At 44.7% G+C, this 27,665-nt stretch overlaps 1 protein-coding gene across 2 annotated transcripts in view; it reads right to left on the bottom strand.

Moving 5' to 3' along the window:
• The window catches only part of ABCD3 (ATP binding cassette subfamily D member 3), a 69,082-nt gene that overhangs the window by 23,010 nt on the left and 18,407 nt on the right, over positions 1-27,665 (bottom strand). Inside the window, exons 2-6 of one of the 2 annotated variants that reach the window (XM_045027632.1) lie at positions 21,230-21,266; positions 10,874-10,972; positions 8,673-8,761; positions 1,349-1,418; positions 96-193 (exon numbers count right to left, since the gene is read on the bottom strand). In XM_045027632.1, coding sequence (XP_044883567.1) covers positions 96-193; positions 1,349-1,418; positions 8,673-8,761; positions 10,874-10,972; positions 21,230-21,266 — 393 coding nt within the window. The remainder of the gene's footprint in view (positions 1-95; positions 194-1,348; positions 1,419-8,672; positions 8,762-10,873; positions 10,973-21,229; positions 21,267-27,665) is intronic. The other variant, XM_045027631.1, reaches the window with a different exon arrangement.

The raw sequence follows: 27,665 nt of genomic DNA, 5'->3' as shown, positions 1-27,665 counted from the left end.
ATCCCATCTCTTATTTGATATTTACGTGGATTTATTTTACGTTGATACATTACACCGCACTTAACATTTTAAGCATTAAAAAAGTTATGACTTACTGTAGATATTCCTCATAGAGGTATTTGGTGAGTCTTACTCGGAAACAAAGTTTAAGTTCATTTAACCCATACTTCAAAAAGTTATTTACCAGGGAGATCTAGGAATAAATAATAGCAATACAAGTTAATACAAACAAATCAAAAACAGCTGGATTAAATATATCATGCAAATTGCTTGCTTAAATTGGTGAAAGTACAAAACACAATTTTACCTAGTCAGACTTTGTACACAAATTGATTTAAATTAACTAGATCCAGATCTTGCAAATGTCTAAAACATCAGAGTAGTCTCATTTAAGTCAATGACACTATTCACATACTTAAAGTCAAGCAAGTGCATAATTATTTGCAGGTATCATGGCCTAATATTTCTATTTCAATTTTAAAAATCTTTGGATTATCAAATGAGTATTAACAATACATACTATAGTATTGATAAAAGTTAAAACTGGTCTTATTGTGTCAATAGATATAGCTCAGAACTCTGTTACAACCAAATATCATGTATCTGACGAAGTGGGTATTCACCCACGAAAGCTCATGCTCCAATACATCTGTTAGTCTATAAGGTGCCACAGGACTCTTTGCTGCTTTAACCAAACATTTAACTCTCAATCAGTTTTAGAATGTATTTATCGTCTCAGCCCCACGCCCCACCTTTAAAATGATATAATTTCTGGCCTATTATATATTTCTGGTCTATTTTAAAATTTGGTTGCATTTTTCTTTAATTGGTGAGAATCATTCCCCTTAATGTGCTGGGTTTATTTCCAGAACACTTTGTTTTAGCATTCCTATATGAACAGGGTGTAAATCACTTGAGAAAAAACCTGAATGTTAAAAACACTGTATGTGTTTTGAAAGATGGTTAATGTGAAAAATCTTACCTTTATTTTGAATCTGCCTGAAAAACAAAACTAACTATCTAAGTAGTTACCTCATCACAAGCCTTGACAGCTTACTGTAGTCAATTGGCAACAGGGATTTTAAATTACTCATCAGTGCTAACAGACAAACCTAGCAGTCTAAAAGAGTAAGTCAATTCTGCTAAATCAGTAGGCAGCCAATAGTGAAACCTGCACTCAAATATTTCCCTACTTCTTACAGCCAGAAAGTGAAATGAAACCACCCATTTAAAAAACAGTTTACTTCTAAAAGTTCTGAGAAATTCATTTGGAATCTCTTCATGATTTCTGAATTTATATTTTAAATCACTTTTAACAAAAGGATGGCAAGGAAAAAAAAGCACTTACAGCAGGCATGGCAGCGATGAAGTTGAACAGGTACTTCTTGAAATCTTTTCTGCTGCGACCGATGATAGCACTGCAAACCACCACATGCTACATGTTAGTTGTGAGAGAAAGCAAGTACTACATGCACCAGTGTTTCCCAAGGGGAGGGCACGTGGGTGGCCCTGACTAGTTCAGGAGGGCAGGGGTAACAGGGTATAAGAAAGGATCACTGTGGAAAACTGTAGTACCAACTGTGTCAACTTCATCTTCAGGTAAAGCGGAAGGTGGCTCACTGAAAGCCACCCGCCTTCTCTCCTCTTGTTCTTGTTGTGGCCCCTAACGTAAGAGGCTACAGAGGGAGCTCTCATATACTCTTCTCTGCTCCCATGGCACTTAGTAACCTTGGGTAACAAATGGACACTACTCACCCCAGCAGCATACAGCCTTCAGGGGTGAGGTGGGAGGGAGAAAGGAAGGTGCAAGGTGGAAAAGTTAAGTTAGCAAGAAGTATGTAGAAGAAAAAGAGGAATAAGAAAGGGGAGGGGGGAAAATACACAGAAGAGAAACAAAGAAAAAACAACAGAAGATGAGAAGTGAGAAAACAAATGGACAGGAAAAGAGAATGAGTACTTGCAACCATATCAGAACATGGTGTAAAGAGATTGAGTAGGGCCATCTGCCAATCCAATAAAATGTGGGGGAGGGGAAGAGAGAAGGGAGTGGAACCATGGCTCCAAGTTGTTTATGGTCTGGAGTAGAAATTAGCCAAGACAAAAATAATTCTTTAAACTTACATACATACCAAGTAACACAGTGTTCCAGATTTCATAAAAAATTAATGGCATTTTAGAACTATATTTAGCACCTAAAAAATCTGTATGATGTCTCAGCTAGAAATTATTCAGTGTATAAATTCTCTTATACATAAAAGATAACTGTGAAGCCAAAAAACAAAAAATACAAGGGGACTACTTTTTCCCTTTCATATTTGCTTATAAGGTGTTATCAGCTTCAATTTTTTTTTAAATGTTCCTCTTCAAAAAACACGTGAAATATCCAGAATACTGGGTCCTCACTTATCTTGGTTTGCTGGGGGTCCTTGGCAAAACCTTAGGACAGTGATTCCCAAACTTGTTCCACCGCTTCTGCAGGGAAAGCCCCTGGCAGGCCAAGCCAGTTTGTGTACCTGCCGCGACCGCAGGTTCGGCCGATCGTGGCTCCCAGTAGCCACGGTTCCCTGCTCCAGGCCAATGGGAGCTGCTGGAAGCGGCACGGGCCGAGCCGCTGCTTCCAGCAGCTCCCATTGGCCTGGAGCAGCGAACTGCAGCCACTGGGAGCCGCAATCGGCCGAACCTGCGGCTTAAGATTCAGCTGATCCATAAAGCACCACCAGGTAATAATAAGAACTATAAAAAAAACCCTCAATACCTACAAGATGTGTACATCCTTAAACAAAACGCAAGTTATTGTATTGAGAGAGGCAATGTGAGTGAGGTAGTATCTTTTATTGGACCAACTCACCCACCTTCTCTCTCTCCTTGGGACAAACATGGCTACAACACTGCAAACATGTTGCATACCCATGTCCTTCCTCACTCTACCATTTCTTAAGAACATAAGTATGGCCATATTGGGTCAGACCAATGATCCATCCAGCCCTGCATCCTGTCTGTCGACAGTGGCCAATGCTAGGTGCCCCAGAGGGAGTGAACCTAACAGGCAATGATCAAGTGATCTCTTTCCTGCCATCCATCTCCACCCTCTGACAAACAAAGACTAGGGACACCATTCCTTATCCATCCTGGCTAACAGTCATTAATGGACTTAACCTCCATGAATTTATCTAGTTCTCTTTTAAACCCTGTTATAGTCCTAGCCTTCACAACCTTCTCAGGCAAGGAGATCCACAGGTTGACTGTGCGCTGTGTGAAGAACTTCCTTTTATTTGTTTTAAACCTGCTGCCCATTAATTTCATTAGGTGGCCTCTAGTTCTTATAGTATGGGAACAAGTAAATAAAACTTTTCCTTATTCACTTTCTCCACCCCACTCAAGATTTTATATACCTCTATAATATCCCCCCTTAGTCTCCTCTTTTCCAAGCTGAAGAATCCTAGCCTCTTTAATCTTCTTTTCATATGGCACACGTTCCAAACCCCTAATCATTTTAGTTGCCCTTCTCTGAACCTTTTCTAATGCCAGTATATCTTTGAGATGAGGAGACCACATCTGTACGCAGTATTCAAGATGTGGGAGTCCATGGATTTATATAAGGGCAATAAGATATTCTCAGTCTTATTCTCTATCCCTTTTTTAATGATTCCTAACATCCTGTTTGCTTTTTTGACTGCCGCTGCACATTGCGTGGATGTCTTCAGAGAACTATCCATGATGACTCCAAGATCTCTTTCCTGATGAGTTGTAGCTAAATTAGCCCCCCATCATATTGTATGTATAGCTTGGGTTATTTTTCCCAATGTGCATTACTTTACATTTATCCACATTACAGTTCACTTGCCATTGTGTTGCCCAATCACTTAAGTCTGGTTTGGTCTTAACTATCTTGAGCAGTTTAGTATCATCTGCAAACTTTGCCACCTCACTGTTTACCCCTTTCTCCAGATCATTTATGAATAAGTTGAATAGGATTGGTCCTAGGACTGACCCTTGGGGAACACCACTAGTTACCCCCTCCATTATGAAAATTTACCATTTATTCCTACCCTTTGTTCCTTGTCTTTTAACCAGTTCTCAATCCATGAAAGGATCTTCCCTCTTATCCCATGACAACTTAATTTACGTAAGAACCTTTGCTGAAGGACCTTGTCAAAGGCTTTCTGAAAATCTAAGCACACCTCTACCCCGCTATAACGCAGTCCTCGGGAGCCAAAAAAAACCTCACTGCCTTAGAGGTGAGACCACGTTATATCCAGTTTGATCTGGTACAGTGTACCGGACTGGACCAGCTTCCCCGGCAGTGATTTAAAGGGCCCGGTGCTCCAGCCACTACGGGGAGCCCCGGGCCCCTTAAATCACCGCCGGAGCTCCAGCAGCAGGGCTTGGGCGGGGATTTAAAGGGCCCGGGGCTCCCCGCAGCAGCTGGAGCCTCTGGCCCTTTAAATCACTACCTGAGCCTGGCTGCCAGAGCCCTGGTGGGGATTTAAAGGGCCAGGTGCTCCAGCTGCTGTGGGGAGCCCCGGGCCCTTTAAATCACTGCCAGAGCTCTGGCAGCCGGGATAAGGGGGTGATTTAAAGGGCCCAGGGCTCCACACAAATTCAGATATAAAGCGGTAAAGCAGCGGGGCTCGGGTGGCACTTTAAAGGGCCCGGGGCTCCCCGCTGCTTTACCGCTTTATATCCGAATTCGTGTTATATCAAGTCACGTTCTATCGGAGTAGAGGTGTATACTATGTCCACTGGATCCCCCTTGTCCATATGTTTGTTGACCCCTTGAAAGAACTCTAATAGATTAGTAAGACATGATTTCCCTTTACAGAAACCATGTTGACTTTTGCCCAACAATTTGCATTCTTAACTATTATTTTAACTAGTTTGCCTGGTACTGATGTTAGACTTACCGGTCTGTAATTGCCGGGATCACCTCTAGAGCCCTTTTTAAATATTGGTGTTACATTAGCTATCTTCCAGTCACTGGGTACAAAAACTGATTTAAAGGACAGGTTACAAACCATAGTTAATAGTTTCGCAATTTCACATTTGAGTTCTTTCAGAACTCTTGGGTGAATGCCATTCGGTCCCGGTGACTTGTTACTGTTAAGTTTATCAATTAATTCCAAAACCACCTCTAGTGACACTTCAATCTGTGACAATTCCTCATATTTGTCACCTACAAAGGATAGCTCAGGTTTGGGAATATCCCTAACATCCTCAGCCATGAAGACTGAAGCAAAGAATTAATTTAGTTTCTCCGCAGTGACTTTATCATCTCTAAGTACTCCTTTTGTATCTCAATCATCTGGGGGCTTCATTGGTTGTTTAGTAGGCTTCCTGTTTCTGATGTACTTAAACATTTTATTACCTTTTGAGTTTTTGGCTAGCTGTTCTTCAAACTCCTTTTTGGCTTTTCTTTTTACATTTTTACACTTAATTTGGCAGTCTTCATGCTCCTTTCTACTTACCTCACTAGGATTTGACTTCCACTTTTTAAAAGATGCCCTTTTATCTCTCACTACTTCTTTTACATGGTTGTTAAGCCACGGTGGCTCTTTTTTAGTTCTTCTACTGTGTTTTTTAATTTGGGGTATACATTTAAGTTGGGCCTCTATTATGGTGTCTTTGAAAAGTGTCCATGTTCTTACCCTCATGCAGGGGGTAACATTATATTGCAAACTCCAGAGCAGGAATCTCATCTATGTTTTAAGGAATTTATAGCACTCGTAAGGACTGTAAAATAAATCTTTAACAATCACCCCCCCAAAGAGAGGAAGCAACCACCGACTATTTCTAATGTTAAAAAATAAAAACAAAACAACCTCCACACAACAAGCAGTTAAAAATTAAGGTATAAAAATGGTTTCTAACAAAAATATTTAAGAAATAAAAGATTCTCCTTCATGATGACACTGTACTAGAACCTATCCCATTCTTTATGTTGAGATAACTGTTGCAGGGAAAGCTATTCTTTATAATAGTTTCCTTGATACTATAACATTGGGATTGGAGGCTTTGAGATAGTGTGCACCATTGGGAAGAACAATGAAGGACCCATTTGGATCCTTCATATCTTTACTTTTAATAAAAATTATCACTGTTGCCTTTGTAGACAGTTTAGAAAGGAAAATGGATATGAAAGGTGACGAGGATAAAATTAAATGATGGGGCATCTATTTAATTCATCAAAAAGAATACATGTTGTATTAAATCATGTGAGAATTGCAAATTTATTTTTAGGTAAGCATTTAAACTACATTTAGAATCAAGATTTATTTTTCTACATCTGTTTGTTGAGAAAGATTAAATATAGATTTTTATTTTCAGAGAGATGGCAGGCAAGAAGGAAGAATCCACACCATTTAATTTAAATATCACAATAAACACAGATTTTGAAGCAAAAACAAATAGGAAAACATAGGAGCAATGGAGATTTTTTTTAATTAGCTGAAATTGTTCAAAATAAATCAATTATAGCAAAACATCTTTAAGATCAAAAGCAAATTGCTTCAGAACTGCATCAGTTATGAAACATTTAGCATCAGTGGAGCATGTGCATGCTACTATTTTCAACAACTGTTTACCAAGTGGGATTGAAACTATAAATGTAAAAAAGAATTTCTTACTTATGATTGCACTGCAAGAAAAATAACATTGTACATAATTCAACAACTATATATATTTCTGATTATAGAACCAAAGAAATGTAATACTGGAAGGGACCTCAAAAAGTCATCAAGTCTAGCCTCCTGCGCTGAGGCAGGACCAAGTAAACCTAGACCATCCCTGACGGGTGTTTGTCCAACCTTTCCTTAAGACCTCCAATGATGGGGATTCCACACCTCCCTTGAAAGCCTATTTCAGAGCTTCACTACCCTTATAGTTAGACAGTTTTTCCTAATACCTAACCTAAATCTCCCTTGCTGCATGTTAATCCCATTAATTCTTGTCTTGCCTTTAGTGGATGTAGATAACATAGAAAATAACGTTGCTTTAATGACTGCATAACTACACATGTCAAAAGCACTGCAAAATACATTACTGCAGAAGTGCAACAAGAACATTGACTTTTTCCATCTACTATAGGGAACACTACAGCAGTATTATATTATGGATTGCTCTCTGTAGGAACAGTTGATTTCTATCTCATGAGCCGATAGTGCCCTCAAAGACCCCACTATCCAGAAAACAAGAGGGACTGATAATACCTACAGTATGAAAGAGCTAACTTCAATTTTAAAAAATGCATCCCGCTTTAGAATCATGTAACTCAGATTTAAAAAAAAAATCCAATCTTCTTTCCACCCCACAAGTTAAACTGGGGGAACATATACAGTGGGGGTCTGTGCTGGGTCTAGTACTATTCAATATTTTTATCAATTTCTTAGATAGTGGAGAGTACTCTTATAAAATTTGCGGCTGACACCAAGCTGGGAGGCTTTCTAGACCTTTAGAGGACTAGATTGGATTAGAAATCAAAACAACCTTGACAAATTAGAGAATTGGTCTGAAACCAACAAGATGAAATTCAATAAAGACAAGTGCGAAGTACTATACCTAGGAAGAAAAAAAAAATCACAACTACAAAATTAGGAACAACAAGCTAGGTGATAGTATTGCTGAAAAGGATCTGGGGGCTACAGTAGATCACAAGTTGAATGAGTGAGAACAATGTGCAGTTGCAGAAAAGGCTAATATTCTGAGATGTATTACCAGGAGTGTTGTATGTAAGACACATCAGGTTATTGTCACATTCTATTCAGCGCTGGTGAGGCCTCAACTGGAATACTGAGTCCCACTCTGGGTACCATCCTTAGGGAAAATGAGTGTGTCCCCAGCGGAGAGCAATAAAAATAATAGGTTTAGAAAACCTGACTTATGAGGAAAGGTTAAAAAAAGGGAACATGTTTAATCTTGAAAAAAGAAGACTGGGCAGAACCTAACAATTTTCAAATATGTTAAGAGCTGTTATAAAAAGGATGGTGATCAATTACTCTCCACATCTACTGAAGGTAGGACGAGAAGTATTCAGCTTAATTTGCAGCAATGCACATTTACGCCATGTCTACACTAGCAAACTTACAGCAGCACAGCTGTACCGATGCAGCTGCGCCGGTGTAAGATTGGTCATGTAGCCACTCTATGCCAATGGGAGAGAGCACTCCCATCGAAATCATAAACCCACCTAAATGAATGGAAGTAGCTATGACACACCCCTGAGCGACATAAGTTTTGCTGACATAAGTGGTAGTGTAGACATGGCCTTAGGTTAGATATTAGGAAAAACTTTCTAACTGTAATGATAGCACTGGACTAGGCTTCCAAGACAGACTGTGGAATCACCCTTGCTGGAGGCTCTTCAGGAAAGATTAGACAAACACCTGTCTAGGTGTCCTTGCCCTGCCTCAGCACAGGGAACTGGACTAGATGACCTCTCAAGGTCCCTTCCAGTCCTACATTTGTAGGATCCTATATGTATTGTTTTGTTTTTCTTTTTAAAATATTACCATTTAATCAGAGTTGCAGATATTCATATATCATGGCAGTTCATATTATTTGGCTTAGACAGTTCATATTTATCACAGGATTTTCTTCCACAATCATCATCATCATATCATTGTATATGAGAAACAAGACAATATTTAAAAGTAGCTACTTAAATAATTTACAGGTACCTTTCAATAACTGTTCCATTTTGAATCATCCAAATATCACAATATGTGCGCACTATCAGCATAACGGCAATAAGTATCAAATAACCTGTCTAATACAAAACAAGCAAGCAATTAATTAATGTTTAGTAATGACAACACAAAAATTAAAATAACCTAATGGAAAATTATCAGGAAGGTAGAAATCTTCCACTCCTTTTTAAGGGAAACACTTTGCTTACTTTATAGGTCAGATTCTAATACATAATGTTTTCTATAACAAAAGTCCGTTACTACACTTGTTATCAGGAAGATCTCTTTTGTAGAAGAAGAGGTTACTTTTCTGCATTCTAAATGCTAATATGGTTTATTACATATACATAAGGCTACATTTTAGTCACAGATATTTTTAGTAAAAGTCATGGACAGGTCATGGGCACTAAACAAAAATTCATGACCCGTGACCTGTCCGTGACTTTTACTGTATACCCTTGACTAAAACTGGGGGGGGGGAGAAGGGGATGCTCGGGGGGCGCTGTGGGTGGTGATCTGGGAGGCGGCATGGGTGCTTGGGGGGGGGTGCAGCCCAGGGAAGCACCGCGGATGCTGGAATGGGGGGCGCTGCCTGGGGGGGCATACAGTTGCTCGGGGGGGAGGCACGTGGGTGCTGGGAAGAGGGGCGTGGCCTGGGGAGTGGGACACAGCCCGGGGAGGGGCCACAGGTGCTTGGGTGGTGCAGCAGGTGCTGGGGAGGGAGAGTTGGTGGGTCTGGGGCAGGTTCCCCACCCAGCTCTTGGGAAGCGGCAATCCCAGCTCCTAGCTCCATGTGCTGCCTCCGCTCTGCCCCGAGCCCCAGTTCTGCAGCTCCCATTGGCTGGGAACCACGGCCAAGGGAAGCTGCAGGGGTGGTGCCTGCAAGCAGAGGCAGCATGTGGAGCTAGGACCTGAGGGAGGGAAGTTCCTGTCACCCTTCTGGGTAACCCCCTCCCCCCCCGTAAGCACTGCCCTGCATCCCAATCCCCAGCCATGAGCTAAGGGGGTGTGGGGGCTGAGACTGCCCCAGAAGCAGCCAGTGTGCATGGCCCAAGGGTTGCCCGAGCTGCTCAGGCGGCTCCTGGGCCAGCCACACCAGGCTGCTGCAGAAGTCACAGAGGTCACAGAATCCGTGACTTCTGCAACAAACACAGACCCTTACATATTTACCCACTGAAAACTGTACACCACACATGACAAGTATTCTAACAAATGGAGAGAAAGTGTAGACATGTTAAGGAACAAGCTTATGTACCAAATTTAAGCATTCAGGGGCAACTTTTCAGCCTAGAAAGCCAAACAATGCAATCCATAATGAGCCTCTAATGCCTGTACATCAGAACTTGCGTTCAGAGTTCAACTGATTCTCTCATTCCAAAAATATCTCCAGATGCTTACAGAATATACAAGTTTGGGGTATGGTGACCCACGGTTGGTGCATACAGCAGAGAATTTTATCTTGAAAATTCTAGTCTGAGCCGTTTTCCTACGAAGACATTCATTGATTTTGGCCAAAATGGCCCTTTAGTAGGTGGAACTTGGCCACCAAAAGCTAAATCACGATTCACAATGAAGGTTATTAAACTCCGGAAGAAATCACCAAGAAAGGTAATCAATTCTCCATCATATATAGTAAATCAACACTAGCTGTCCTTCTAAAAGATACTCTACAGCTCAACCACAAGTTACTGGGCTCGATGCAGGAATTACTAAGTGAAGTTCTATGGCAGTGGCTCTCAAACTTTTTTTTACTGGTGACCCCTTTCACATAGCAAGCCTCTGAGTGTGACCCCCCCTTATAAATTAAAAGCACTTTTTTATATATTTAACACCATTATAAATGCTGGAGGTAAAGCGGCGTTTGGGGTGGAGGTTGACAGCTTGCGACCCCCGCATGCAATAACCTTGCGACCCCCAGTTTGAGAACCCCTGTTCTATGGCCTATATTATAACTATCAGACTAGATAACCATTTAATTTTAAAATGATCTACTTGTGAACTTGAATTTCTAAAATTTAATCCAAAACCATGATTTTTTTTTAACGTGCCACTAATGTCATGCTATTTTTCTAGTCTAGTACAAGAAAGAAAGCAATCAAAGTATTTATGTTTTCAGACCTATGATTACAACGAAAAGCTACATGACTAAGAAATTGGATCATTTTTATTTGTAACCGGATAGCAATGCTTACCTCTTTACAAAATGTTCTAGGGACCATTATTTTCAGGATTCGACAAATTCTTGCAACGAATACTCTGTCCACAACTGCTCGCTCTTTCTTTCCTTCTTTCTGCATAGGCATGGATAACATGACAAGAAAATTTTGTATTAAGTTAAATTGTTACAAGCAGCAGATATGACCTTTTCCCCATCCAAATTATGAACAAGCTGCCTTGTGCAGTATCTTGACATTTCTCTGTAATTAAGGTATGTTATAACATACCTTAATTACATGCCAGGATTATAAAATTGTAGTTCAATACCTATTTACGTTAAGAGTAATAAAAAACTAAACTAGATAGATACAAGCAACGCAGACCATAAGCCATAACAATAACTGGTTATGGTATCTATGAATGCTATTGCTATATTAATAAAGGTAGCTCCGTCAGATAATATAGACCTTAAATTTGTCATCTCAAAATTGCTAGACTCAGACATTACCCTTTTGATCATGCAGTATTTTTTAAAAATATATTCCCTCTTGTCAAGGAGTTAGAGGAAAAACAATAGTTCATGTTAATACTAATCCTTCACACTGGGCTCCGTTAGCGTCAGAACAGCTTACCTATATATGTTTAAAAAAACATGAGGAGTCCTTGTGGCACTTTAGAGACTAACAAATTTATTTGGGCACAAGCTTTCGTGGGCTAGAGCCCACTTCATCAGATGCATGGAGTGGAAAATACAGTAGCAGGTAAACCCTGCAACAAACCCCGATGCCAATTCTGTCCACATATCTATTCCAAGGACACCTTCATAGGACCTAACCACATCAGCCACACCATCAGGGGCTCGTTCACCTGCACATCTACCAATATTATATATAACATGTGCCAGCAATGCCCCTCTGCCATGTACATTGGCCAAACCGGACTGTCTCTATGCAAAAGAATAAATGGACACAAATCTGACATCAAGAATTATAACATTCAAAAACCAGTAGGAGAACACTTCAGTCTCCCTGGTCACTCAATAACAGACCTAAAAGTGGCAATTCTTCAACAACAACAACAACAACAAAAAACAGACTCCAAATGTGAAACTGCAGAACTGGAATTAATTTGCAAACTGAATACCATCAAATTAGGCCTGAATAAAAACTGGGAATGGTTGGGTCATTACAAAACCTAAGACTAATTTCCCCCATACTAATTTCCCTCTACTGTTACTCACACCTTCTTGTCAACTGTTTGAAATGGGCCACTCATTACCATTACAAAAGTGATTTTTCCTCCCTTGGTATCCTGCTGTTAATTGAATTGTCCCGTTAGACTGACCTCCCACTTGGTAAGGCAACTCCCATCCTTTCATGTGCTGTGTATTTATACCTGCTACTATATTTTCCACTCCATACAACTGATGAAGGGGTTCTAGCCCATGAAAGCTTATACCCAAATAAATTTGTTAGTGTCTAAGGTGCCACAAGGTCTCCTCGTTGTTTTTGCTAACACAGACTAACACGGCTACCACTCTGAACCCTATTTTTTTAAGTTACCTTAAGACAGATGATATAGAACAAAGATACTGACGAAAGGCTCATTTTAAGACTCATCAGAACTGAGTAAAAAGTAGGTTTGTCAAATGTAGAACAACAGCCATTTGGAAAATAAACAATTTTCAACCTTTTAAGAGGGTATGACAGAAAACTGCAATTAAATTTTAAGTCTATATATAAAAAAACCTCACCCAGGCTTATTTAAATCACGAAGAAAAAAATTATAAGGATGGGATCAATTTTAGTCATGGTAATAAAATATTTTCATCTAAATTTAACAAATCTAAGAGACAAGCAAATATAGCACAGTAACTCCTCACTTAACTTCCTCTCGCTTAATGTTGTTTCAAAGTTACGTAGCTGCTCAATTAGGGAACATGCTCGTTTAAAGTTGTGCGATGCTCCCTTATAACATTGTTTGGCTGCCTGCTCTGTCCACTGCTTGTAAGATTCTGTGAAGAGCAGTGACTTTACAAGGGAGCATTGCACAAGTTCTCTTCTCCGCCTCATCCCCCTTCCTCCCAGCACTTTCCCCACCGCCAAAAGCTGTTTGGCGGCGCTTAAGACTTTCTTGGAGGGCGGGGGAGGAGCAGGGAAGTGCTGCATCTCCGCTCCTCTCCCTCTAAGCGCTGCCAAACAGCTGTTTGGTGGCAGAGAAGTGCTGGGAGGGAGGGGGATGAGCGGGGAAGTGCCACGTCTCTGCTCCTCCCTCTCCCTTCCAGAAAGTCCTAAGTGCCGCCAAACAGCCGTCTAGTGGCACTTAGGACTTTCAGGGGGCGGGGGGGAGGAGAGGGGATGCAGTGTGCTCCGGAGAGGAGGTGGAGTGGGGATGGAAGAGGTGGGCCTGGAGTGTAGCGAGGTCAGGAAGAGGCAGGCCTGGAGCATCCCCGGCAAAGTCAGCGCCTGTTCTTCTCCAGAGAAGCTGCTGCTGCGAAAGTGCTTCCTAGCGTCCTTGCCTGCAGAGGGCTAGGGCTGTGCCTGTGTGGGGTAAGCAAGGGGCACTTCCCAACCACAGTACAGTACTATACACTATATAATGCCTTTTGTCTGCCCCCCCAAAAAAATTCCTTGGCACGTAACCCCCAGCATTTACATTAAATCTTATGGGAAAAACTGTATTTAACATTGTTTCAATTAAAGTTGCATTTTTCAGGAACATAACTATGACCTTAAGTGAGGAGTTACTGTAACAGTAAGGCCCCGATTCTGCACACTCTTATATGCAAGATACCCCATTGAAGTCAATGGGGGTACTGCGGTGCATGAATTTGAACATGCACACAAATGTTTGCAGGATCATGGCTTACAAATGCAGTGAACAGACAACAGATAAGGCAACAAGAAATTCTAGCAATGAACATTTATCTTGGACCACTGGCTTGACCAAACTCTCAGGCATTCTCTACTCTCTAGAATTCAACAGTTTGTAACTGAACTGATGGCATCACATACAAACAGTTCATTGTGCCCATACTAGCCATGCTCTTTTGCATCACATCCACATTAGCACTGATCTAAACTGTGCCACTTGCAACCCTGCTCTGGATACCCATCCCACAGTTCCCAACACAGTTTCCAGGAACAAGACATTCTGGAGACTTCAAAAAGATAGCGGTGCACTAAAGCATTAAGAGGGTTACTTGAACTTCAGGTAGCCTGTATCCAATACCATCAATTACAATAGGTCACACATTGTATTCAGCCCTGCTGTAAACAAGTACAGTCCAAATGGTATTTAGCACATTTATTCAACTGTTTGAGAGTATTTACATGTGGATGCAGAACATGTTACAAACATGCCACAGCAAACATACACTTTTTAGCATGATAAATTTCTCTACTGTACACAGGCCTACGACTATGTTGCAGAAATTATACGTGAAAATTGCTTTGTGCAAAGCTGCTTAATTGTTCTGGAAACTATTACAACCTATGTTTCTGTAAACTGCGCCAGCCTATTTAGCGCCATGCAGGCACTCAGGGAACCCGCCTGGGGACCGGCTGGGGGAGGGGCACCCTACCCCCTTCCTTGACCCTCCCCTGCTGCCTATCCTGCAGCCCCAGCGCTGCTGCAACAGAGAGAGGTGCCGCTCCCCCGCCCTCCCGACCCAGGTGCTGCTGCTGCAGGGAGAGAGAGCTGGGGGGGAGTCCTCTCTCCCTGCTGTAGCCCTCCCAGAGCACCATCCTGCACCCCATCCCAGGCCCCACCCTAGAGCCTGCACCCTCAGCTGGAGCCCTCACACCCCTGCACCCAATCCTCTGCCTCAGCCATGAGCCCCCCCATCATTCCACACCTCTCAGCCTCCCCTCCACCACATGAATTTTGTTATGTGCACCAATATGAAGGAGATGTGTGACACATCATCTCCATATTGGTGCACATAACAAAATTCATTCTGCACAAGGGTGGGAAAAATTAGAGGGAACACTGATTACAACACATTAAAAAAGATTAAAGGTGACCTGCAAAGAATTTCTTTTAAAATTAGGCTTGTGCTCTTTTTTGCTTCTTTATAATGTAGGAAAGGGACACCAATGTTGTTTTTTATTTTGTTTTGTTTATTTTGTGTGCTCACTTTTCAGTTTAGAACTATCAGAAATGTCAAGCCCCGTCTCCTCTGGTTCTGGTGGTGGATGTGCTAGATCATGTTTATCATGCGCTCTCACTACTAATTGAAGGGGTGGAATAAAATCTTGGACATACATTCTCACTGAAGTGTTAGTAACTGAAATTAAATACATTGTTAATAAAAAAGCCAATCAAACAGTGACTAAAATATCACTTCCCTGCCCTAACTTTCACTTGCTTTGTTCATAAAATGTCAATTTCACTAGGTCTCCAGTCACAGAGTGTCTTTCCAAAGTAGAAAGGACATGAATTTCTAATATTAAAAACAAGCAGAAAAAAAATTTCAGGCCTTTTTTATGCATCATAAAGCAGCCTAGTTCTGACATTTACTCAGTAAGCCTAACGCTACTTTTAGCAACTCTTGAAAACTCATTTTATATTGTACTTTAAAATCAAATGCACACACATTTTGGCTTTAAAAAGGTAATTTTTTTTAAAAACAGAAACCCAAAAAAGTTGAACTTTTAAAAAGCTTTTGTTTTTAAAAAAAGGATTATAATTATGTCAGATTTGACACTAATTTCCACACTGAAAATTGAAAAAAAAAAATAGTGATGATCACTTTAAACATCAAATGAACTATTCCAATCAACTAATGCCAGTATATGAAGTTTATAGGCAGTGGTTGTTACAAGAAATGTGGCCAAACTTGTAACACTGGTTAACTTAATGTCTGTAAAAGGTCATGATTTTACAATCTGCTTCTAGCCCACAAAATGGTCCTGATTCTTCTCTTGGTTACTGTGATATGATATTGCAGTAACTTCATCAAAGCCAATGGCATTACACTAGATTTACACTAATGTAAACAAGACTAAGATCTGTCCCTAGCTATCAAGAGCAAAGGCATTTTCTCACATCATAAGATTTATTCACAGGAACAAAGAGGCTGGACCCTGCTCCCACTGTAGTTAATTCAGCAGGACTGGGCCCTGAATCTTTCTAGCCATTCCTTTGCTATAGCTAAATTATCTGTTACACAATGAAAAAATACTGAAATAGAAAAGTTTAAAAAATTATCTTGTCTTAGGGTACAGGATGATCTTGGAACTAAACAATGCATGTCTCTCAGCCTCTACAGATAAAGGTCCCAAATATACAGACCTTATATTTGTTAAAGACTATCTAAAATGTCCTTTGGGGAGTGGGGGGGGCTATGGCTCCTGCTGCTGAATACTGCATTAACAGCCTGAAGAGGGTCGTCCTCCATCCCCCCCACCCCCACCCCGCCGCCACCCTTAAAAACACCTTTTTAAAAAAATAAAAAATCAAGAACGCCAACTCTGGTATTCCACAGTTTTACTTGTGTACTTTCTTTACATAACAGGGCTGATCTACATTTGAAAAAGTTGTAAAAATACAATTAAACTGATCTAGCAACTTAAGATAAATTTATTTAAACAGAATTTAAAACACTATGTGCTTTTACATTCAGGGCTTGACTACACTGGAGAGTTGCAGCGCTGGTGGTGGGTTTACAGCGCTGCAACTTACACACCATCCCACACTTGCAAGGCACATACAGCGCTGCATCTCCCTGGCTGCAGCGCTGGCTATACTCCTGCTCTGCCTCGGGTATAACTATTGCAGCGCTGGTGATGCAGCGCTGCTCCGCCAGTGTGGCCACCAAAAGCGCTGTTATTGGCCTCCAGAGGTATTCGGAGGTATCCCAGAATGCCTGTTCAGCCACTCTGCTGATCAGTTTGAACTCTACTGCCCTGGCCTCAGGTGACCCGCCCTTTAAATGCCCCGGGAATTTTAAAAATCCCCTTCCTGTTTGCTCAGCCAGGTGTGGAGTGCAATCAGTGAATCTTTCCAGGTGACCATGCCTCCACGCGCCAAACGAGCCCCAGCATGGAGCAATGGCGAGTTGCTGGACCTAATCAGTGTTTGGGGGGAGGAAACTGTGCAGTCCCAGCTGCGCTCCAGCCATAGGAATTACGATACCTTTGGCCAGGTATCAAAGGCCATGCTGGAAAGGGGCCATGACCGGGATGCGCTGCAGTGCAGGGTTAAAGTGAAGGAGCTGCGGAGTGCCTATTGCAAAGCCCGCGAGGAAAACCGCCGCTCCGGCGCTGCCCCCACGACCTGCCATTTTTACAAAGAGCTGGATGCGATACTTGGGGGTGACCCCACTGCGACCAATCCGACGACCACGATGCACACTTCAGAGCGGGGGGAGGAGGAAGAGGGGGAGGAAACCGAGAGTGAGGGTACTGGAGTAGGGGGAGACACCCCGGAGTCCCAGGAGGCATGCAGCCAGGAGCTCAGCTCTTCTCAAGCCAGGAGGAAGGTAGCCAGTCGCAGCAGCCGGTACTTGGTGAAGGAGAAGCAGAGGAGTGGGTTACCGGTAAGCGGCTTTTATTTTCAGGATTGAAATGTTTCGGGAGAGGAGGGGGGGTTAGGGCTGCATGCATGCATGCCTAGATGTGGAATAGCCCATTGATGTGGTCTATCACGTCGCGGTAATCGGCCTCGGTAATCTCTTCAAAAGTTTCAGCCAGAGCGTGGGCAATGCGCTTGCGCAAGTTTATAGGGAGAGCCACTGTGGTCCTTGTCCCAGTCAGGCTAACGCGTCCGCGCCACTGTGCCGCGAGGGATGGGGGGGACCATTGCTGCACACAGGCAAGCTGCATAGGGGCCAGGGCGGAATCCGCATTGCTGTAGAAGAGCCTCCCGCTCTTCCCAGGTGACCCGCAGCAGCGAGATATCTTCCAGGATTAACTCCTGTGGAAAATGTTGGGAGAGTGTTCAGTGCAGATGCCCCCTGTAGCTGTTTGCTGTCCCCAACGCACAGAAACCCCTGCACAGCCCTGAAGCAATCAATCCCCCTTACTCACCATTTCGTGGCTCCTGTGGGTTATGTGCGCTCTGTTTGGTATGGGAAAAGTATGCTAAAGTGAAGACTGTAAACTCCTTCACTGTGTGGGAATAACTGTCTGGATGAGATTATAAACAATACTGCCTCTGTTAACTGTTGCCATTTTTGCCTTTCGAAAAGTGTCCTTAAATACTGGACGGCCCGTATCATCGACTGCTCAGAGGCTACAAAACCTCAGGAAGAAGCCGCGAAAAAGCAAAGAAGACACGCTGAAAGCAGTTATGGATCAGTCTGCCAGAGAGAGTAAGAAAGAGCAGGACTGGAGGAAAAAACTGCAGGACTGGAGGGAAAGGGAAAGCAGGATCCGCCAGAGAAACGCAGCGGCTAAGAAGAAAAGCACAAAGCAGCTGATAAGCATCCTGGCACGCCAAGCGGACTCTATCCAGTCACTCGTAGCCATGCAGGCAGAGCACTACCGTGCCGGCCCCGCCCCATCCCAAAGCTCTTTCCCTTGTGCCCCCATGTCAGCTCCAAACCCCCTTCCCCAGCATCCAGGTTCTTACCACCCCCAGCTGCCCCCAACACCTGTACATTCACCAACCAGCCCTGAGAACTACGACCCTTACCCTCTGCACTCAACCCCCATCACCATGCAGTATAGGCATCCTGAAGTGCAGCACTCATTGCACAGCACTCCAGACAGGACATATTCAAACCTGTGACTGTACAGTCCACCATCCCACCCCACTGCCCTTTTAGGTTCCCAAAATGTTGTGTGTCTGTCAATAAAGTTATTTTCTTTTCAATAAATGAATTCTTGGCTTTGAAAACAGTCTTTATTATTGCAGAAATTGAAAGATACCGTAGCCCAGGAAAGAAACAGGCACTGCAAATCATTTTAGGAAAAACAGTTTCCTACTAACATTGTAACCACTGCACTTCACTCCCGTGCAAGGCAACAAACATTACTGTTGGCTTTCAGCCTCAAATTCCTCCCTCAAGGCATCCCTAATTCTTGTAGCCTTTTTCTGGGCGTCTCTAGTAGCCCTGCTCTCTGGCTGTGCAAATTCAGCCTCCAGGCGTTGAACCTCGGCGGTCCATGCTTGACTGAATGTTTCACCCTTCCCTTCACAAATATTATGGAGGGTACAGCATGCGGATATAACCGCAGGGACGCTGCTTTCCCCCAAGTCTAGCTTCCCATACAGAGATCACCAGCGCCCTTTTAAATGGCCAAAAGCACACTCCACAGTCATTCGGCACCAGCTCAGCCTGTAGTTGAACCGGTCCTTGCTCCTGTCAAGCTTCCCTGTATACGGTTTCATGAGCCAAGGCATTAACGGGTAAGCGGGGTCTCCAAGGATCACAATGGGCATTTTGACGTCCCCTACTGTGATCTTCCGGTCTGGGAAAAAAGTCCCGGCCTGCATCTTCCTGAACAGGCCACTGTTCCGAAAGATGCGTCCATCATGCACCTTTCCAGGCCAGCCTGTGTAAATATCAATGAAACGTCCACGGTGATCCACAAGCGCCTGGAGAACCATAGAGAAATACCCCTTCCGATTAACGTACTCAGATGCTAGGTGGAGTGGTGCCACAGTAGGAATATGCGTCCCATCTATCGCCCCTCCACAGTTAGGGAAACCCATTTGTGCAAAGCCATCCACAATGTCCTGCACGTTCCCCACAGTCACGGTTCTTCTTAGCAGGATGCGATTAATGGCCCTGCAAACTTGCACCAACACGATTCCAACGGTCTACTTTCCCACTCCAAACTGGTTCCCGATCAATTGGTAGCTGTCTGGAGTTGCCAGCTTCCAGATTGCAATAGCCACCTGCTTCTCCACTGGCAGGGCAGTTCTCAATCTCGTGTCCTTGCGCCGCAGGGTGGGGGCGAGCTCAGCACACAGACCCATGAAAGTGGCTTTTCTCATCCGAAAGTTCTGCAGCCACTGCTCGTCATCCCAGACTTCCATGACGATGTGATCCCACCACTCAGTGCTTGTTTCCCGAGCCCAAAAGCGGCGTTCCACGGTGCTGAGCATTTCCGTGAATGCCACAAGCAATTTAGTGTCATACGTGTCAGGCGACTCGATATCATCATCGTCGGACTCCTCACTGTCACTTTGGAGTTGAAGGAACAGCTCAACTGCCAAACGTGATGTGCTGGTGAGACTCATCAGCATATTCCTCAGCAGCTCGGGTTCCATTTCCCACAGAAATCGCGCTGCACAGAAACCGTTGGGAGAGTCACAATGACGCCAAATGTGGACGGAAAAACAGTGACTGCTGGAATGTGAAGCGATGCATCATGGGGCGTTGGGACAGGAAGCAGAATGACCTGCACCCTTCCGTCCCCTTCCCACAACCCACAGCGCCAAAATGGGACGAGGTGCTCTGTGGGATAGCTGCCCATAATGCACCACTCCCAACAGTGCTGCAAATGCTGCAAATTTGGCCACACTGCAGCGCTGGTAGCTGTCAGTGTGGCCACACTCCAGCGCTTTCCCTACACAGCTGTATGAAGACAGCTGTAACTCCCAGCGCTGCACATCTGCAAGTGTAGCCAAGCCCTCAGGCTTTGCACTGCTGTAGGTTGATTGATTTAAAATTCATTAAGTTATTCCATGCAACATCTCTAGTCTAGGCCAGAATTCAGAGCACTTTGCCAAAACTGTCACTTATTAGACTCTCTTTCCCATATTTCTAGAACAGACTACCTTGGCATATTATTAAGGGGTAGGCATGCTGAATCTGTAAGATGTCCTTCCTCCAAATGTTAACAAAGCGCAAAAATGTAATAGACATTAAAATTCTAGAGTGGCTAAAAATCTCCTTCCTCTCTCAGTTTTCCTTTTATTATGATAATTTCTTCAATGATCATGGAGTATTCCCAGGCACACAAGACCTGAACATCTAAAGAAAGACCACAGACAAACAAACAAACAAAAACAAACCAACCCACTCTTTCAGGCCTTGATTATATACCATGACAAAAGCAAAAAGGCACAAGGCTATTTTTTTTTTTCCTTTGGAAAGTAACCTTTAAAGAATTTGAAGACATTGAAGCCTGGCACTTTCAAAATGTACCCACTTTATTTATTACATTTATAAAATGCTTTGTGTTTTTCCCTTAAAAGGAAGCTTCCATTCTTTATTAAAAAAAAAAAAGTAACATCATAATCCAGTACTCAAAATCTAGAAACCAACCACCGCAAACATATGCATCCTTCTTAGCTGCATTAGTTCTACAACCACTATAGTTCAGATTTGAAAAAAAAGAATACAAGAAACTCAATTTTGGGAAGAAGAGGATTCATTAAATCTAAACCACATTTTATTGGTTTTAAAATAAAATAAAAAGACAAGAAATAATTACCTCATTATTCTGCAATGTTGGTCTTTCATTTTTCTTACTGTGGAGGAAAAAAGGATTTTACTTAGCTTTTGTCTAACATTTTTTGGTACTTAATTTTGCAATATCTTGGCCTCTTTAGAAAGTTCTAACAGAGCAAAGGGATTCTCAGGAAAGACATTGCATCTATATGGTACAGTACATACACTGTACAGTAAAACATCTTATGAAATCTGAGAATTGTAAGTACAGTTCAGGCACCTGTACCAAATCTAGTTCAGAATTTCTGGTCATTTTGTTTATATTTAGGCATATAGTAGAACTAAACAATCAGTGAGAATTCTCACCTGATACTATAATCTTTAAAAAGATTAAGAGGATTATGTTTTTGCCTATGTTACACAAGCCTGATTAATCACTTCAAAGAACACTAGACCGTAATCCTTTAATTTCTTGTATATAATTACCAAAAACCATGGACTGATTTGCGGACTCTATTAGTCCAGATTTCAAAGATTCTAAGCATGTTTCCATATTCATACCTGTACATCTTAAAGTATTTACCAACTGTATTATTGGAGAACATTGATCTAGGCATTCACCTGGGCCTCCCATCACTATTGTATTTGAGTACCCTACATATATAAATGGATGTCATGTTATGAATACTCTTAAGGGATGGGAAGCATGATCATCCCCCATTTTATAGAGAGGGAATTGAGGCACAGAAAGCTTAAGTGGTTTACACACAGGAAGTCTCTGACAGAGCTGGGAACTGAACTCCTATTTTCTTAGTTCTAAACCACTGCCTTAGCCACAAGACCACTCTTCTTCTCAAAACTATGTATCTAACAGAAACATTACAACTTTTTTCAGTCTAGGTGATAGTAAGACACTTAATCCCGAGACTTTATGCTATATGTTGTTTTCTATACCAGGGGTCGGCAACCTTTCAGAAGTGCTGTGCCGAGTCTTCATTTATTCACTCTAATTTAAGGTTTTGCGTGCCAGTAATACATTTGGACATTTTTAGAAGGTCTCTCTCTAAGTCTATAAACTATTGTATGTAAAGTAAACAAGTTTTTTAAAATGTTTAAGAAGCTTCATTTAAAATTAAATTAAAATGCAGATCTTATCAGTTTAGTGCAGTGGTTCTTAACCTGGGGTGCACGCACCTCCTGGGGCACAGACCCCCTGGGGCAGGGCCGGTGCAAGGATATTTTGCGCCCTAGGCGAAACTTCCACCTTGCGCCCCCCCCCCCCACACACACACACATTGAGGGGCAAATCCCAATGACTTTTTATAGACCCCAGGGGCCAGCTGTGCCCAGGGGCTGCTCCCCAAACCAGGTTCCCCCCCTCCCCACTCTCTGAACTCCCCTGGAGGGTGCATAGCCCCCCCACGAGCCCTCCCTACCCCACCCCAGTGGCCCCCGCCCCAGTGGCCCCCGCCCCGAGTCCACTCACTGGCTTTGCCAGGCTTGGGCTGCTGCAGCAGCTGGGCAGGGAGGAGCTGCCTTCCGGAGGCACCAGAGAGCCAGAGCGTCCCGCTTGCGGCAGCAGCGAGCCCCAGCCATGAAAGAGCTGGTGCAGTGCAGGGGGGGGCAGCAGCCCTGCAAAGGCAGCGGTTCCGCTAGCGGGGAGCAGCCGTGACACCCCCCCTGCCCCTCCTGCCCAGGCTGCAGCCCAGTGCCCCCGAGGGGCTCCTGCAGGCTGCAGTGGATGTATGCGGGCGCCAGCCTGCATGAGCTCCCCAGCTCCCCCCTCACCTAGGGTTACCCTATTACAACAATCAAAAAGGGGAAGAGCCCTGTCCTAGCCCCGCCCCCATCCACACCCTCCCACTTCCCACCCCAACTGCCCCCGTCAGAACTCCCAACCCCCCCTGCTCCTTGTCCCCTGACTGCCCCCTCCTGGGACCCCCCACCTTAACTGTCCCCCAGGACCCTACCCACCTGTCCCCTGACTGCCCCAACCCTTATCCACACCCCCGCCCCCAGACAGACCCCCAGGACTCCCATGCCCCATTCAAGCACTCCCCGCCCCCTGACAGGACCCCCAGAACTCCCGAGCCAGCCAATCCTCCCCCTGCTCCCTGAATGCCCCCCAGGACTCCCCTTACAATGCCCATGCCGGTCAGATACTGGCTCCACGTGCAGGCAAAACTCCCTGTGAAGTGCTGAGGCAGCGGGAGGGGGGGAGCTGCAGGAGGGGCAGTGGGGGCAGTGGCTCACACTTCTGGGAGCCGCAGAACCCGAGTATGGTGAGGAGGGAGCTGGGGGGCACACCTGCCCGGGCTGCGGCCCGGTGTCCCCCCCGGGGGGGGGTGGCTCCTGCAGTAGATACATGTGTGCAGCGGTCCCTGTGCGCCCCTCGGCCCCCCCCTCGCTGCGCTCGGGCTCTGCAGCTCCTGGGAGTGTGAGTCGCTGCCGCCGCCCCTCCGACAGCAGGCTCAGAGCCCTGCGCCCCGGCAGCTCACACTCCTAGGAGCCGCAGAACCCAAGAGTGGTGAGGGGAGAGCCAGGGAACGTGCCTGCTGCTGGTCCGGGCCACCAGCCCGGGGTCCCGGCCACCAGCCCCGCTCAGCCTCCTGCCGGCTGAACGGAACCCCAGGCTGTCAGGACGCTGAGCGGGGCCGGCAGCCGGGACCCCGGCCAGCAGCTACATGCCAGGCAAAATCAGCTCACGTGCCACCTTTGGCACACATGCCGTAGGTTGCCGACCCCTGTTCTATACTATACAGTGCTGGGATTTTCATCTAACAAATGAAGACTCTCCAAGCATATCTGCAGTGGCTCCACTGACTAAGACTGAGAGATCTATGCCCAGGTACAAGTTAAAAAAAATCAGTCATTTTAGCTTTGCTGTTTCAGCCCATATACAGAAGGTGAACTATTATGTTTTGTATGGCATTTGACATGAAACTACAAATAATTTTATTATAATAGAGATTTTAGATAAACTTTTTACAGAAGAAATTAGACTTCTTGAAACCAGATTTCTGAGAGAACTTTTTTCCCTCCTGTATTTCTCAAAACAATTAAAATTTGTTTACTAACAACTGCCATTAATTAGGAGTTCTAAGCCACTCCCTCTCCCATTTTTCTAGAACACCCTACTTTTGCATATGAGAACACAATCACTGGAAAGAAAGAAAAATGGTAAGCATTCAGAAAGCACGCAGAATAAATGGAACATTTAAACATGCAAAAGTTTAGAGCATACCCACATTAAGTTCTCTCAACAAATGCATTAGTTCCAAAATACATTTTTAGCAGAAGGACTGAGGCTGTAACAGCATGCAGTTGCAGATGGCACCTCAGGAACCCAAGATGGGGTATCAGAAGTAGCAGGCAAAAAGAGGAAGGCAGGCACAAGCAGGAGCACCAATGTCTGTGCTGGATGGCTACTAAAGTGCCTATAATATGTCCAACCATCCTGCCACGGCAACAGCATCCTCCTCCAACACTTGCACCTGAAAGCTCTGTTCTGACAGCACTGAAAAAGGGCCCAGAACGAAGTATAAGGCCTTGTCTACACTACAAGACTATTTCGAATCAACTTAGTTCGAATTTGTGGATTCGACCTTATGAAGTCGAATTTGTGTATCCATACTAAATACACTAATTCGAATTTCTGAGTCCACATTCACGGGGCCAGCGTCGACTTTGCAAGCGGTGCACTGTGGGAAGCTATCCCACAGTTCCCGCACTCCCCGCTGCCCATTGGAATGCTGGGTAGAGCCCCCAATGCCGGCTGGGGGGAGAAATGTGTCGAGGGTGGTTTTGGGTAAGTGTCGTCATTGAACCGTCAATCACAACCTCCCTCCCTCCCTCCTTGAAAGCGCCTGCGGGCAATCTGTTCGTGCACTTTTCTGGTCAGTGACAGCGCGGACGCCACAGCACTGCAAGCACGGAGCCCGCTGCGATCATCGCCGTTTTCTCCTCCTCGCACTTTATCGTCCACCTCTTCCACAGTCAGCTGATGAGAAATTGGGCTACTTTTCAATGGTGCTGCAAGCACTGGGGGACCATAGGGGACGTTTTGCAAACATCAACGTCGGGTGGCCGGGCAAGGTTCATGATGCGTGTGTTTTCAGGAACTGTGGGCTGCTCAGACGCCTGCAGGAAGGTAGTTTCTTCCCGGACCACGAAATAACTGTTGTGGATGTGCAGATGCCTATAGTCATCCTCGGGGACCCAGCCTGCCCGCTAATGCACTTGCTCATGAAGCCCTATACAGGCGCCTGGGACAGCGACACGGAACTCTTCAAATACCAGCGAGCAGTGTGACCTGTGACTGTTCAGTTTCTTTACAGAGAAGCTGAACCTGCCCGTTTCTTTACCCAGTTACTGTTGACTCTCCTCTTCGGTTACATACCCCGTTCACCCCGTTTCCCCCACTTCCAACACACGTGTAAAAATAAAATACATGTCCCATTGTTACTTAAGAAAGGTTTCTTTATTCATGACTTTGCGTTAAAGGGTTGAAACTGGGAGGCAGACTGTGCTGGGTAGGGTGTGCAGTGATGTAAAGACCGCCTCTAAACTCAAGGAATGACAGGCTCCTGCTCCTAGAGCGGTCCGCAGTGCCGGAATGCTTCTTTCAACGGAGCCTGCCATCCCTCTTTATGGAATTCTGTGTGCGGGCGGATATGTGACCTTGTGATGGAGGAGGACGGATACAGATTCCTCAGCTGCGTGACTCAGCGGTCCAGGACAAGGACCGCTGTATAAGATCTGTAACCGCCCTCCCCCGCTGCAAAGTCACATCTCCCCCGCCCACACAGATCCTGGAAACCACCTCCCATACCGACCAGGTTGCCTACTGACTGCACCGTGTGTGTGACCCGCTGCTGATCCTGCCCCCGTGTCTGTACCCTGGGAAAGGTGACTGTCCTATGCAATTAACCACCCCCTTCCCCACATTCAAAACACAGTCTTCTTTGAAAAAACATAACGGAAACAGTAATTAACAGCAAAGCATTTTTATTAATTAAGTAGACAGTTAGGGGATGGGACTGGGATTGGGACTACTGAGAGTCTGGAAGTGAAGGACTTCGGCAAATGTAGGGTATGAGAGCTTTTGGGTACTTGAGCACTGTGCTGTGGTGCAGTGACAGTATTCACGTCCCCGGCCGCCCCTCCTCCTGATTATTTTCGGTGAGGGGGGTATGGGACTTTGTGGCGGGGGAGTGCGGTTGCAGATACACTGCAGGGTGTCTCTGTCCTCCTGCGGTCCTGCAGAACATCCACAAGGCGCCTGAGCGTGTCCGTTTGCTCCCTCACTAGTCCAAGCATTGTTTCAGTCGCCTGCTTGTCTTCCTCACGCCACCTCTCCTCCCATTTGCTGTGTGAGCGCTGGCACAGAGAGACGGTCTCTCTCCACTGGCTCTGCTGGTCCGCCTCTGCTAGGTAGCAGCCCATACGTTCCTCGAACATCTTGTCCCTTGTCTTTTTCTTTCGCCGCCTAATCTTTGCAAGCCTCTGCGAGGGGGATGCTGTGTCAGGTCTGGAGACAGTGGAAGCTGTGAGATGGGAAACAGGGAGTGAATTCCTTGCAAATATTCTTTTTTGCGAACAATTAACTGAGTCTAGGCTGTCTGTGTGAATTCTGGGTTGAGACCCCTGTGCCTGCTAGGGCACAAATCATTTTCGCGGTGGATTCTGGGTAAATGTCACCAGTCATTCCTTCCTCCGGGAAAGCAACGGCAGACAATCATTTTGAGCACGTTTTCCATGAATTGCCCTGGCATACGCCATAGCGTGGCAACCATGGAGCCTGTTTTGGATTTTGTGTATGTCACCGTATGTGTACTAGATGCCGCTGACAGAGGCGGTCCAGCAGCGCTACACAGCAGCATGCTTTTGCTTTTGCATGACAGCAGCGATGGTTACCAGGCATACTGCACCGTCTACCATACCATGAATTGGTAAGAAGACGGTAATAAGATGGTCCTGGTTACCTGTCCTTTTGCACTGCACCATTTGGTGCTGTCGTAAGCGCCCCTGGCCGATCAGCCAGGGGCGCAAAAGCCAAAATTGGGAATGACTCCCTGAGTCAATCCCTCCTTTTTGGTATCTAAAAATAGAATCAGTCCTGCCTAGAATATGGGCAAGTGTACTAGAGAACCACTGTATCATAGAACCAGAGAGCACAGCTGCTCTGTGTCCGATCCTGCATAAATTATGAGCTGTATGCTATTCACAGGGGGTGCTCCTGCAACAACACCACCTGTTCATTCCGTTCTTACCCCAGCCTTCCTGGGCTACCATACCATTGTCCCCCCACTTGTGTGATGAAGTAATAAAGAATGCAGGAAGAAGACACAGTGACTTGTTTGTGAGAAATGAGTGGAAGGAAGCCTCCAGCTGCAATGATAGTCCAGGCAGGACATTAAGGAGTGTGGATGAAGGAGCCCATCATCCCTCTGCTAGTCCAGGGGCAATTGAATCTTTTA

This window comes from Mauremys mutica, chromosome 8 (genome assembly GCF_020497125.1).
Source record: "Mauremys mutica isolate MM-2020 ecotype Southern chromosome 8, ASM2049712v1, whole genome shotgun sequence".
Lineage (NCBI taxonomy): Eukaryota > Metazoa > Chordata > Testudines > Geoemydidae > Mauremys > Mauremys mutica.
Note: the sequence above shows the minus strand (reverse complement) of the source record. Positions and strands in the feature narration are given on the sequence as shown.